The 14,103-nt window shown below is 44.2% G+C and overlaps 2 protein-coding genes and 1 pseudogene across 3 annotated transcripts; 2 read left to right on the top strand and 1 right to left on the bottom strand.

The window, feature by feature from the left end:
• LALA0_S23e00144g lies at positions 1–4,230 on the bottom strand (annotated as a pseudogene). The gene has a single exon. A coding segment is annotated over exon 1 (4,230 nt).
• A 4,662-nt stretch (positions 4,231–8,892) lies between these two features.
• Positions 8,893–10,590, top strand: LALA0_S23e00122g (LALA0S23e00122g1_1; the record flags this gene model as incomplete). The annotated part of the gene is made up of 1 exon (XM_022772720.1): positions 8,893–10,590. The coding sequence occupies one exon, from the start codon at positions 8,893–8,895 to the stop codon at positions 10,588–10,590; it is 1,698 nt and encodes a 565-aa protein (XP_022631267.1).
• A 1,919-nt stretch (positions 10,591–12,509) lies between these two features.
• LALA0_S23e00100g (LALA0S23e00100g1_1) lies at positions 12,510–13,658 on the top strand (the record flags this gene model as incomplete). Its single annotated transcript, XM_022771609.1, has 1 exon — positions 12,510–13,658. One exon carries the CDS (start codon positions 12,510–12,512, stop codon positions 13,656–13,658), a length of 1,149 nt encoding a protein of 382 aa, XP_022631266.1.
• Between the last annotated feature and the right edge of the window lie 445 nt (positions 13,659–14,103).

Genomic DNA, 14,103 nt, shown 5'->3' with positions numbered 1-14,103 from the left:
TTTGGCGTTAGGTTCAATAGTGAAAGAAACATTCTTGATAACCTTGGGTAAATTAGGCGCGTAGCGTAACGATAGGTCATTGACCTCAATTTTACCTTGACTTGGCCATTCGGGTGGTGGGTTATGTGTACTCTGAAAGTGAGGTTCTTGTTCAATGTCCATATACTCTTTCAAACGCTCGACAGAATTCATGTTCATTTCCACATTGGAATAGAGTCGAACAAGCCACAAAGCGCCCTCAGTGAAGTAAATCGCATATGTCAACGAAATACCCGCCAAACCGGAATCCAATTTCGAGATGTTCAACAAAACAAACACACCTGCAGCAAAAATAACAATTGCACCAATCAAGTCTATTCTAAACGCTAACCAACGGTTGGCAACCCACAAGTAAAAGAAAGGCTTATTGTTTTCGTCTATCTTTGACAAATTGGCTTCCATGAAACGACGCTCGTCTCCAAAAGCACGGATTGTCGTGATACCTACCAAAGTTTCAGAAAAGTGTTGATGTATTGGCGAGCGACTCATTGATTCAAACCTTTTCAATTCTCTAGATCCGACCATGTAGAAGTAGGCAACAAAGTAGTACATCAAACCAACGAATATTGCAACAAAGAGAAATCCAGGAGTAATGTAAGCAATTAGTAAAACGGTTGACAAACATTGGATCAAGGAGACAAATGCACCTTCCACGTAAGGTGTTAAATCTTGGTCAACAGCTTCCAAGTCTCTCGAAAAGCGGTTCATGATTCTACCAATGGGTGTGGAGTCGAAAAATCTCAATTTTGCGTATAACACTTTCTTTAAAACGAGATTGAATATTTTCCTTGACGCATTGAGACCTGCTATGAAGTTTATGATGGTCTTAGAAGCGGAAATGACTGCAACAGCTACACCAATGAGGAAGTAAATCGAAAGATAGTAGGCGGTTGAGTGTACGGTGGTCTCTGAGTTGGAAATGACGTCAGGTGTAGATGCCACTGAAGGCGAAATCGACACGGGATCCACTTGGAAGTACATTTCTTGTGCTCCTAATGGGAGGAATGAGCTAACAAGTTTTGAGGAAAAAGCCTTGACCGCACTTCTCTTGATCGCGTCGTAAGTGTTGTGAGACGCCCAGTTACGAACCCATAAGGACTCAGAGATGTGAACACCTTGCGACATCAAAAACACAAAAGCCAAAAATGAGACCATTTTCCAACCACCAAATAACTTTGCATACCACTTGTAGACATCCAGACTAACGACACCTTCGGATTTGGTCTCCTCCTCGATGAGTTTCCCCAATTTGATTTTGTCCTCTTCAGTTGGTAGGTCCTTTTTGGGCAAGGTACTTTCCTCCTCGATCTTGCTGCTCAGTTTGCTCAAATCAACACCGCTTTTGGCTGCCTTGCGACTTAGACTTGTCGATGACGCCCCACGAGAGAGAATGCTAGTCTTGACAAGTTCGTCCTGCCCCAACAAACCCTTGTTGAAAAGTTCAAGGGGTTCGCCTTGATCCTTTATTTTACCATTTTCCATGTACACTACCCAGTCAGCATTTTTCAAAGTCAATGCTACATTGTGAGAAACGAGTATGCAGGTTCTGCCTTGCATCAAAGGTCCCGAAATACAGTTCTCATAGATCCATAGAGCAGTATGAGAATCAACAGCGCTGAGACAATCATCTAACAAGAGATGTCTGGATGACGAGTACAAAGCCCGTGCCAAAGAAATTCTTTGCTTTTGGCCACCTGAGAGTGTGATGCCCTTTTCTCCAATTTCAGTTTGGTCACCAGCATTTAAAATCTCAAAATCGCGTTTTAGCCCACAGGCTTCTACCACTGCATTGTACCTAGCCTCATTATATGGACTGCTGAATAGAATATTGTTTCTAACAGTGTCATTTAACAGCCACGCAGCTTGAGAACAGTAGGCCACAGAGTTCGTCATACCATCGTTTTCCACAATTAGATCTTCTCTGGCGTCCAAGCAAGGAGTGTATACTTTTCCATCTATCAAATCCATCTCACCTAGTAGACCCATAAGCAGAGACGTCTTACCAGACCCGGTGGGACCAAGAACAACATTCAATTTACCAACTTTGAAGTCGAGGTTCAGATTTTTGAGTCTGAAATCAGCATTTTTCATATCCCAAGAAAAGGTAGCATTTTCGAAACCTATTTTGTTGGTACCAACAGTGATTTGTTCGTATTTTTCGGTTTCTTCCTCCTCCAAAAAGTCTTGGACTCTATCTAGAGACACCTTAGACTGGATGACAAAGCTCAACATGTCGGATAACTGATCAAGTGGGTTTTTCAACAGTACGAATAGGGAAAGAGCCGTGAAGGCGATGGGGGTAGTCAAGACTCGGCCCTGCACATATATGTAGACACCAAAAGTCGCAGACGTCACTAGACCCGGGGTAATGAACCAAACAAAACTGGCAAGCGCCCACACGATAGAACGCTTCATAATCAATTTTAGTTCCTGCTCTCTGATATCCTGAACTTCTTTCTCAAAATTCTCTTCCCACGAGAAGAATTTGATAATGCGAATAGCTTGGAAAGTTTCATTTAACTTTTGTATTCTCTTGTCTGTAACAGCCAGAGATTCTTTTTGGTACTTGCCTAACAACGTAGTGAGCTTGAAACTTATTGGAAGTAACGCCACAATTAATGCAGCACCGACCAAAGCCGACCATCCGAGTAGATTATAAAGAAGAATCAATGCTACGACGGTCATGATAGATGCTTCCACGAAGGCATGTAGATAAGCACATATTTCAGAGACTTTGAAGGCATCCACAGACATTAGATTGATGATAGCACCTAGGTTTGCAGTACCGGATTCTTCATCAGCATCTACATTCTCTTTAGAATTCAAAGTTTGTGGGTCGACTTCATCTGTGGTGGGTTTCGAAACATTAGGGGATACTTTTCTCCTTAGCGCTTTGCTATAAATCTCTGAGATTATGATAGCCTTCATTCTAATACAAACCCTTCTGCCAAAGAAAAGAGCTTGGGATTGACATATTGCAACTGCAATCCTGGAGAAAAACATTGCGCACACGTAGAACCACGCCAAATTTTTAGGCGCAGTAGACTGGTCATCGACGTATTCAAGGATCCGCTTGAGTAGTAATGTGGGAACAAAACTTAGAACACTATCGAAGCAAGCCCAGAAACCTTGAAGCCCGAGGTATTTGACAAAAAACCAAAACAGGTTGTGCGAAAGGTTTCTGTCTTTGTTTTTGATGGAGTTCTTATATTTCTTGAGCACGAAAAGAGAGTAATCTTCAAGCATGAGACCCCAAATGTCTTTGACCTTGATAGACTGCTTGTTTGCTTCCCAGATAAAGCCATCGAGCCAAGACCATGTGATAAACCCGAATATGGATGTGACTGGTTCGACAGATGGAGTGATGCCTGCGTCGGTGCGGTAAATGTATGCGTAACTGTTTCCGATTTTAGCGGTAAACAACAACAGGAACAAAGTCAAGTTTAAGTAGAATTGCGAAAGTGTGTATTGTTGTGCGACACGGCCATCGATATGTCCTATCAGATAGGATCTTAGTGGAAGGACCTGCGCACCAAAAAGAACCATATAGGACACGAACGACACGGTCCATAGATTCCCAGGGTACTTACAGATCCAATTGACCTGCTGGTTGATGTTGGCAAGACGAAGGACGACCACCACAACCAACCAAGCCCATAGAACTGTACGTGCAACGATTGCACCTAGGGGAAATTCGCTGGAGTCACCAGCGAAACGCGCCCATACAAACGCGTGGATCGCAAGCTGAGCCAAACATGCTAGAAACTCGAAAACCACTCGCGTTTTCTCAATGAACCCACGTCTTACAACTTGTACGACGCCATGAGGCTTGCCCTGAGCATCTGTGAGCTTTATCTTTTCAATGGAAAAATGATCTTCCTTGAGGGTGACTTTTGTAGTAGGCGTTTCATTGTCTTCATCCCCATCACGGGCCTGATAGGCGGCCCCATTGTGATCTGCTAACAAAGGTTTATGCTCGTCATTGCCATCCACCGCTAGTTCACTTGCATAATTTGGCTTTTCCTGAACTCTTCGCGAGTGTCTGATAATTTTATAGCCTGTAAATGCCACAGCTCCTACTACTAGTACCAATGGAACGTAGTATCCTACAATCCACACACGGTTGCAAGCTGTAATGTCATCGTACACCCATGGTGTGCAACGTGTTGGGATGCTGCTATTTCGCTCCATATCGTGTTGTAGCGTATCGAACAGTGTTCTGATCCCTTTTTGTTAGCTCTTAAAAGGGGGTTTACGCTACTTCACTAGCTTGCTGCTCTCTACTGAGCTTCAAAACTGTTGTTTTAGAGGTAATGTATTTGGGACTTTCAAATTTCGATGTAACGCCTTTTATACCCAAATTTTCAAGAATTAGGGGAAATATCGATATTTTTTTTCAATGCCGTGAGTATATAAGGCAAGAGATGCGCGATGAGCTAGTGACAGCGATGAAGTCAGGGAAGTTATGGGGCTTGAGCGATGTAACAAGACGTTGTATCGCACCGAAAAAGTATGTTACTGATACTCAGTTAGTGTGCACGGTATTATTTACGGCGATTGCTTGCATTGGCCATAGTTTTTCCACCAAACAAGGCGAGGTTCGGCCGAGGGGCATAACAGAAATGAAAGATTTTGATTGCAACAGGAATTGTAACTTTTGGAGCAAAGAAGGGTGTTGTGGGCAATGAGTCATGTCGAAAGCGCGTTAACGGAACTTAATATTGAGTAGTGCGGTGTCGGTGGCTTGTTTCGATAGTCCAATGAAAACAAATTAAGCCTTAGAGTGCGGGATTCAGGAATAACGCCCTAGAATGAGACCGCTGTGAGGGAATCATGCAACATCATAGAAGATAAAAAAAATGGTAGCATTCTCGTCGTCTTTTGCTTCGTTGCCAGGCTTTTCAAGAGCGAAATTTGTCTCAATACCTACAAGCTGCCGCTACAATGTATGACTCAGTTTTCTTCGAATTTCACTCACGACTACCTATCGAAGGTGAATTGAACAAGAATTGGTCTTTGATTTTTTCATCGCAGAGTGCCCATTTCTAGGCTCCTACGAATGTGATCGGTTCAGGAAAATACCCCTCTATGGATCTGGTTTCGTTGAGGTTTTCGTCAACCACACAAAATGTCTACGGCGTGCAACTATATTAGTGCCGTCTTAGTCATGTTTTTCTGTCGCGTGTCACTTGGGATCGGCTTGTGTAGCCTTTTGACTGCGTGAATCCACGCAGTTCTGTTGAAGCGACTCTACTGATACAGCCCGTCCATCGAATTTGCTAAATGGCATGGCGCACATGCAATTAACAAAATTATTATCACACTCAAGGTAAAAAGCTTTCTTGTCCTGGCCACGGACTCTACTTTCAAAGCAATTCGTTCACTTATATGAACGTATTATAATATTTTCTCCAAGGGCCTCAACGTGCGGGTTCACCACTATCATCGGAGTTGCCAAAAAGCTGTTGGTATCTGGATTATCGAACTCAACATAGTTGCTCCGTAAGTTCAATACGGCAATAGATACTTCTTTGTTTCTTTGGTAAACATGAATAGCTTATTGTTTTCGACATCATTGAACGCCAAATTGCAGCCATACATCAAAAGGGCGTTTTGATGTATTATTGCAGTCTCTTGCCCAAAATGCCTTATACCAGTTGGAATTTGGGTGGCCTGTTGGCTTTCCGTGTTAACTTCCACGAAAGACGGATCCAGCTTAAATCGAGGCGTTTCTTCAGAAGTGAAGATTGCATTTGGACTTTCAAAAGCGCAGGACAATGGTATACGCGCGGTAGCTTAAGAAAACTGACACAGCTTCGTGAAATTGCTTCATTTCCTTCAAGTGTTCGTCAGACTCCTGAAGTATGTAATTGTAGTTGCCTCGCAACCCAATATTCTCATATCGGTCTAATATTCAGCCCTTTATGTTTGCTTGACCATGTCCTAACCCTGGTTAACGAATAATGTACCGGTCAGAGACATCTGTGAATTACGCAGCGTTTCTACGGTCGTGGAGCGCTGAGAGCCTGGTCATCATTTTCAAAATAAATAATCGACTAGCAATCGGTGCCATTAGAGTTGAATTTTTTGGCTGCTTACAAGAACACCAGTTACGTTCTGCGGTATCTTTGGATGGGCGAAATCCTAGAACAACTCATGGTTGAGAGAACAATGGGCGATGACTAGATCCACCACTACTTTTAATTTCGAATCTTGAGCTCTTTCGATGAGCACGTAGCGATATTCGTTCGTCGTTTACAGCAGCCAGACCATTTTCGTAGTCATCAACGTTGTAACCAATACCTTGCGGGGGCAAACCGTGGAGAAGAAATTCCCGAGTTGTGTCTACTCCGAGCCCATCGATGTGAGGCGAATTCTCTTTGATGCCTTTGAGGTCTCCTGGGCCGCCTCCATTTGTTTTTCAGAAAGTATCTGGGTGGCTTTTGTTTGAATGCTTCCTTCCATCATTTCCTCTCAGCTTCTGGATGTGAATCCGATATTTAAGAATGGGTCAAACCACCATAGGTCCTAATACTAGACTTTCCTGCTTCTGTCACCTTACGAAGCTATTTTCTGTTCGATTTTGAAAGAACTCATCCATTCTACAACCTTCGAGTGCTAATCCGCTATCATGTCTTCCGAAACTGATTACACAATGTAACTGGCTGATCTGTGAGAATGGCGTAGCCAGAAGTGGTTCTTCATCGAAAAGATGAACCAAAGCTTCTGCTGGGTTCTCTATAAAGTTGGAGAAACCCTCATCGTCACACTAAAACGACGCTCGGAGGTTCTGTTGGGTTAAGCCATTGCACGTAAGTAACGTAGAGCATGGGCTAAGACATCTGGTTGAAATTCAAAAAAAATCCGAGGCACATCCTCATGTTCTTAAATGGCGACTATTTGGGTTTTCGCTGTGTACGCATGGCGAACGATATGTGCAAGCAAAACAATCGAGAAGTCAAGTAACGTGTGTATCTTGAAAGATGGAATCTGGACGGACACCTTCTGTCATGAAATTGAACAAGCGGACGCCAGGCTGCTGTCCATAAGGTACCGTACGCAAGAATCGCCGGGAATCTCTTCTACCAGTGATTTTCTGTCCACTCAACTATAATTCGATGGCTTCTTCTGGAAAACAGTAGGGCGAAGGACGGAGAGATGGCGAAGTAGAATCCGAGTCCACTAACAGGGGCAAAAACATGAAGACACAACTACGGGGAAATTCGTGGGGTTGTTGGAGTCTCTCTCTCTGTAGCACGAACGGGAGGGCCGGGGTCCTGCGTTGTGAACGTACATAATGATAAGAAAAATGTAGCTAGCAGGCGAGTACACTCATGTGTAGGGCTGTGCAGCGAGAAGTGACGCTTTTGATTTAACCCTAATGTTAATTTCGGCTGATGAAGCTAGGCGTAGAATTCATCTATTGAGTCCCCACGCCTCAGTCTAGCCTACACTACGAGACAACATCCCACACTCACACAACTGTGTCGTGTGATGTGATTTTAATTTGTATATGACACATTGGTAAAGGGCGATGAGTTTCATTCATCACTTTGTATTAAGGCGTCTTCATGATAGGCTCCTATATGTATGCCAACAAGCACACCATATTGAGTAGAAATGTTCCCGGTCCGAATTAACAAGATAGTGCTCTCTCAACATACTTGTCCCATATCCACCCTAAAATTCCATCGCGCGACCCACGACCAAACGTGGGCGGGACTCACTATCTTCCTCATCTCACTGAGTTTACAAGGCTGTGTTGGGTGCTTGCCCAATAGAAATCCCTCACCGGGTGACAAGGTTGTAGATAGCCCACTCGAATGGCGTGTTCCAGTAACTTCGCTATCGCATTTCGTGTCATCTGACATTTCCCCGTAAAGAAGATAAGAGCTGTCATCTGACAGCAGATGGGAAAAATGATGAACTCACTCCAGCAGCAAGGTTTGAGCCAGTCTATCTTGCCCTAATGTCTTGAATGCAACCTCACTAACTTCGGGATGGTGATGCTACTAGCTATGACATTTGATCAGATGAAAGGGCACGGTTCATTACAGAAAAGTAAAAAATAGACGGTATAGCCTTAGAGTGGCCCACTCAATATCAGGTGGCTCAATCTTACAAACCCATCGCTTTTTGAAAACTGGAATGGTGGCGCGCAGTCTGGCGGCTGCCAAACAGTCCCAGTTAGCTTATCATTATCTAATTCTCACTAATTGACCCTTCGTTTCGATTGTTGTTTCCCGTCGTCTTTCCTTTTCTTCTTGTCCCTCCTGGAACGACAGTAATCTAGAGATACAGAAATTTGCCTTGAGAAAACGTCAGTGAGCACTTTAAGGTATTCCACAGATCTTGACTCAGAGGAACTTGGACGGTACGTAAGTCGTTGCTCAATCATGAGTTCGCAATGCCGAGCGCAAACAGAGAGCCTAAAAAAATCTCCATAAACCAACGTGAATGTCCTTATCTCTGCTCAGCGTAACCCTACCATCCTTATCATATATTCCATCAAGCTTAACAACTGTCGTGAAAGTAACTGACATGGCGCGGAAAAGCTGATGAGCGAGCGGTCTCCCCTCATTCTTGTAGAACCTTCAATTAGATCATTCGATATAGCATATGAGATATGACCGTTAAAGATTAGATAGGTTCATATTTGTTCACACTGACAAGACTTGTCTGGCGGGATTCGACCAGCGGATCTTTACAGACAGAAACGACCGATAAGTAACAGCTCCACAGATAATGTTTTAAAAGCGAGAGGGCGGAAGACCGTTGAGCGAACATTTTAGGTAGTTGTATCCTTTATTCGTAGTTTGTAAAGACAAACATCATCACACATCATCACACATCATGGAAAAACAACATGGATCAGCAGATATCACGCAGGTGAGCTCTCAGAGTGAGTTGGGAGAAGTCCGTCCTCTAGGATCACTCAGAACCATCACATCTAAGCGAGCCGGCGAAGTCAACTACATCAATGCCAAAGAAGCTCACGACGATCGAGAGTTGCTGGCCGAAATCGGCTACAAACAAGAACTGCAAAGACATTTTAGCACCATACAAGTTTTTGGTGTGGCCTTCTCAATCATGGGATTGCTACCCAGTATTGCATCGGTGCTGGTGATCGGTTATGGTGGAGGAAATGTATCTTTAGTCTGGGGTTGGCTTATCAGTGGGTTTTTCATCTTGATGATTGGTTTGTCGATGTCTGAATTGGCTTCCGCTATCCCTACATCTGGAGGGTTGTACTACTACACTTACTACTATGCACCTCAAAAATACAAGGCAGTGCTGAGCTTCGTGATCGGTAACTCCAATAGTTTGGCTCTGGCTGCTGGTTTGTGCTCCATCATCTATGGTTTCGCGGAGGAGATCCTTTCTATCGTGGCAATCTCCAAGGGCGGTGAGTTTGAGATTACAAATGGCAAAACGTATGGTGTCTACGCCGCTGGTATTGCCGGTTGTTTAGCCGTGACGTCCGTAGCTACTCTGGGAATTTCCAAACTTCAGACGTTTAGCATCGTCTCGAACCTACTACTGATCGCTTTTTTCCTCATTGTTCTCCCTATCGGAGTGGCCAAGTCCGATTTCCCTTTCAATGATGGCGCTTTCATCTTCGGAAAATGGGAAAACGCAACTAGTTGGTCCAATGGATGGCAGTTTATGCTGGCTGGAATTCAACCTGCGGCATGGACCATTTGCGCATTCGATGCCTGTATTCACATGTCCGAAGAAGCTAAGAACGCCTCCAAAGCTGTTCCCATTGGCATCGTCGGTTCGATCTCCGTTTGTTGGATTCTGGGATTTTTGATCTGTATCGCCATTGTCGCATGTATGGGGCCCAGTATCGATGCCATCGTGAACTCAGCAACTGGAGCTCCACTTGCGCAGATAATCTACAACGCACTAGGCAAGAAATGGACAATTGCAATCATGACTCTTATAGCCTTTTGCCAGTTCATTATGGGATGCTCCATCTTGACTGCGATTTCGAGACAAATCTGGGCGTTTGCAAGAGACGACGGTCTTCCATTCTCCAAATTTTTCAAAGTTGTTAACAACAAGCTTTCCTCGCCTATCAGAGCCACTTGGTTTGCAGCATTTATCGCGTTGATTATTGGCCTACTGTGTCTAATTGGAGGAGCTGCATCTAATGCGTTGTTTTCCCTCGGGATTGCTGGTAACTACCTAGCATGGACGACTCCTATGGTTCTGAGATTGACGACCGGCAAAGATTTGTTCAGACCTGGTGCTTTTTACATGGGCCGCGTCCTCTCACCAATTGTTAACTGGACGGCGATTGCCTTCCAAACTTTTGTTATAATAATGATCATGTTCCCAGCCGATCCCGCGGGCTTGAATGCGCAAACGATGAATTACACTTGCGTTATTTGCGGTGGTGTTTGGTTTGGTAGCCTGATATACTATAAGGTGTACAGGCACAAGCTTTACAACGGTCCCAAATCCAACTTGGACGATACTGAGTTCGAAGACGCCGTTGGTCAAAACGTTCTTGACCAGATTCTATCGCACCAAAAAAGCGGTTAAAGCAGTTGGGAGCAGGCTTCCGATAGCAGGTTGGCTAAGGGAGGGATGAATAGCGTTTTTTGAATATGAACGTATGCGAATTGTGTATTTTTTACTCTACTTATAACTTAGGACTAATGTCAAGAACTTATTATATTATCTACGCGTTGAGACTAGTAGAGGTTCACACGGAGATGACAAATGTTTGTGACCCATTTTTAGAACAGCATTGTGTCCGTGTGAAAGGTGGATGAAAGTCTTGCAGCGGGCATGACTAAAGCTTTTGAATTTTACGAGCATTGTGCGTACTCAATAATTTCCGGAATAAGCTATTTTACTTGTGGAAGTCCCGGTGGACTACTCCGTTTAAGATTGAGGCAACTCCGGAGCACTTAAAATACAGTGATTGGCTCATGCCGTGGGTCCCTCAGCAGGGGTGAGGGGACGTTTAAGTCGACATAGTCGAAAAAGCTTGACTAGAGTGTGGAATAAGAGTGTTAGTGTCCAGGACTGGACAAAAATACGGCGAAGTTAATGAAGCAGAAATAAGCGGTGATGTTGACTTGCAAGATGCACACATCTTATAGCGAGTTTGCTTGTGCGAGAGCAGTCACGTGATTAAATGACAGCGACGGAATTGTGAAATTTGGACAAAAATACAAGTTGCTGACTCTCTATAAGCCTGAAGCTTAAAATCGCCTTTCATTTATAACCACGATTTCATCTCATAAGTAGCATTTTCTATTGCCACGTCACCCAGGTTCAGCTGAAAGCTTCTCAGTGATGTCAGTTAGGAGTCGTTAGTAAAAAAAAATGAGAAAGCGTCAAGCAACGAAGGCGTGACATTTACCGTCTACAGCAATTAATTATACAGCCATTGGCCGTGCGAAAGAGATGCATGAGCACGGACCTTTAATCCAGAATGATTGGTCCTAGTCTTGACTCCCCCAGCAATTCACCCTCGTATCACACGACGCACATGAACCTCCAATCATCTGACTCGCGAAGGCCAAGCTAGCCAAGAATCTTGTCAGGTGCGTGGAGTGTACTGGATGGCGATGTATCCTGGTGTATGGATGCACACAGGCTTAATTTCTCATTGTCTGGAGAACACCCTATCTGCTAATGCATCAACTCAATCCAATATGTGATGCCAAGGTTATCAAACGATTGTGTACGGAGGAAACAAGTCCATCTTGACCCCAAGGGCCACTCGACTATGCAACAAAAAGAAATAGCTTGGCCCCTCCCATGCATAATGGAGATTCATTTCCAAAAACCTGTCAGTGCGTCAACGATCGCGAATGGCACCACAGCAGGTCTAACACCATCTTAGACAGAGAACTCGCGTTCGTTCACCGTATTTCCTCTTTGCCAGTCATCGCCATAACCTTCCCACACAATCCTCGCCCTCTTGGCCCGGTTCTGTCTTTCACAACCCTGCCGGTTATTGGATGCCAAACTCCAGAAGTCGTGGCATGCATGCTGGGCGTCGCATGCACGGCTCTAATTGCTTGTTTCTTTTTCAGCCCGTTGGGCATCGAATTTCATGTGCCTAGTATTTTTCGTCACCCGTTTCTTAGCTACCGTTGAAAGTACCTCTTTCCTCTGGGTTTTCACGTTTACTTTGTCTGCGCTACTTCCCATACCACTCTTTCACTAGTACCTTGGTGGTTAAAGACAGATTTTTTTTCATTAGGCCCGCATACGGTATACAAGGTTTATTGCACTACAATGGACGACAGTGCACATATAAGAACCGCGAGAGCGTATGGCCAAGAAGAAAGGAGTTGTAAGAAATGTATTTTTTCTCGGCAAGCCAAGATCTACAGGAAAAAGGCCTTCAAGTAAAAATTGAATAGTCGTGTTGTTCATTTGTTCATATTCTTTGACTTTTTCGTTTTTCTCTCAGACCTACCCAATAGTAATATAATAGAAAAATGTCGTCTAGTCCATGGTGGATGCAATGGAACCCAGATGATGTTCCAATCAGCTCTGACGAAGTGAGTGACGCATGGAAAGTCTGTGTCATCAACGGTGTTTATTTCGGCGGAAATGATTACAGTGGATCGCTAGGTGCACGTATTTCTTCGGTGATTGTCATCTGGTTCGTGTCAACCTGGTTCACACTTTTCCCAGTCATTGCAACAAATGTTAAATGGTTGAGAATTCCTCGTTACGTGTACTTGTTTGCACGTTATTTCGGTACCGGTGTGATTGTCGCCACGGCGTTCATCCATCTTTTGGACCCTGCCTACGGTGAAATTGGAGCCAACACGTGTGTCGGCATGAGCGGTCATTGGGCCGACTACTCGTGGTGTCCAGCTATTGTCCTGCTCACCGTTTTCATCGTGTTCTTGGTCGACCTCGCCAGTGATGTGTTCGTGCAGCGCAAGTTTGGTGTCAAGCACAGCCACGGCGGTGACAACATCGAAAACACAATCGTAAGTTCCAAGAAAAACAACGCCAAGGGTGACGCACACCTTGCGGACCTAGAAGGTGAAGGCCACATGAACGCTGGCATCCCAGATTCCGATGAAAAGAGCAAAAAATCCTACGACGTTGTTTCTAATGCCAGCACCGAGCTCGTTCTTCAGTCTTTCGAGAGTCAGATTGCTGCATTCTTGGTCCTGGAGTTTGGTGTCATTTTCCACTCCGTCATGATCGGTTTGAATCTCGGAACCACTGATGATGAGTTCAGCACCCTATATCCAGTGCTTGTGTTCCACCAATCTTTCGAAGGTCTAGGTATCGGTGCCAGACTCTCAGCCATTGAGTTCCCTAAAAACAAGAGATGGTGGCCATACGCCCTGTGTATTGCCTACGGTCTTGCCACTCCCATCTGTGTCGCTATCGGTCTAGGTGTGAGACACACCTACTCTGGAAACTCGTACACTGTCAACGTTGTTTCCGGTGTCTTGGACGCCATCTCTGCCGGTATTCTAATATATACTGGTCTTGTGGAGCTGTTGGCCCGTGATTTCATCTTTGACGAAGAAAGAACAAACGATATTCCAAAACTGCTCTTCATGGTTGTATGCACTCTTTTCGGCGCGGGTCTCATGGCCCTACTAGGAAAATGGGCATAAGTTCATTGCATGGGTTTTATTGAAATTTAGCTGGAAGTGAATGTTTTATGGAGACTCGTCTCAGCAGCTTCGAATTTTTACAGTACACAGTTCTGTTGCGGGAGTTGGATTTACAATGATTCCTGTATTCTAAGATGATAAAACACTCTTGCATAGCAAGACGGAGACGTTAAAGGTACATAGTGGTAATTAATCGATGAATTATTGAAAAACCGGATCTTCAAAAAATGTCAACGTCTGAGGTTTGTTCACGACTTTCGGGTGGCCCTTCAAGGCGGTCTTCGGAATTTTTGGCCACTTGCTTACTCGCTCAAGTACATCTTGATGTTTCCAAAACATGTTTTTGGTGGTAGAAATATATTAACTTATAATAATCACATTAATAAATGGCCTATGTTCCTTCTTCTAGAAACATGTGCATCTTTATACCTAGTCTCTCTTTTTT

This window comes from Lachancea lanzarotensis, scaffold LALA0S23 (assembly GCF_000938715.1).
Source record: "Lachancea lanzarotensis genome assembly LALA0, scaffold LALA0S23, whole genome shotgun sequence".
Taxonomy (NCBI): domain Eukaryota; kingdom Fungi; phylum Ascomycota; class Saccharomycetes; order Saccharomycetales; family Saccharomycetaceae; genus Lachancea; species Lachancea lanzarotensis.
This window is presented reverse-complemented; position numbering and strand designations above follow the sequence as displayed.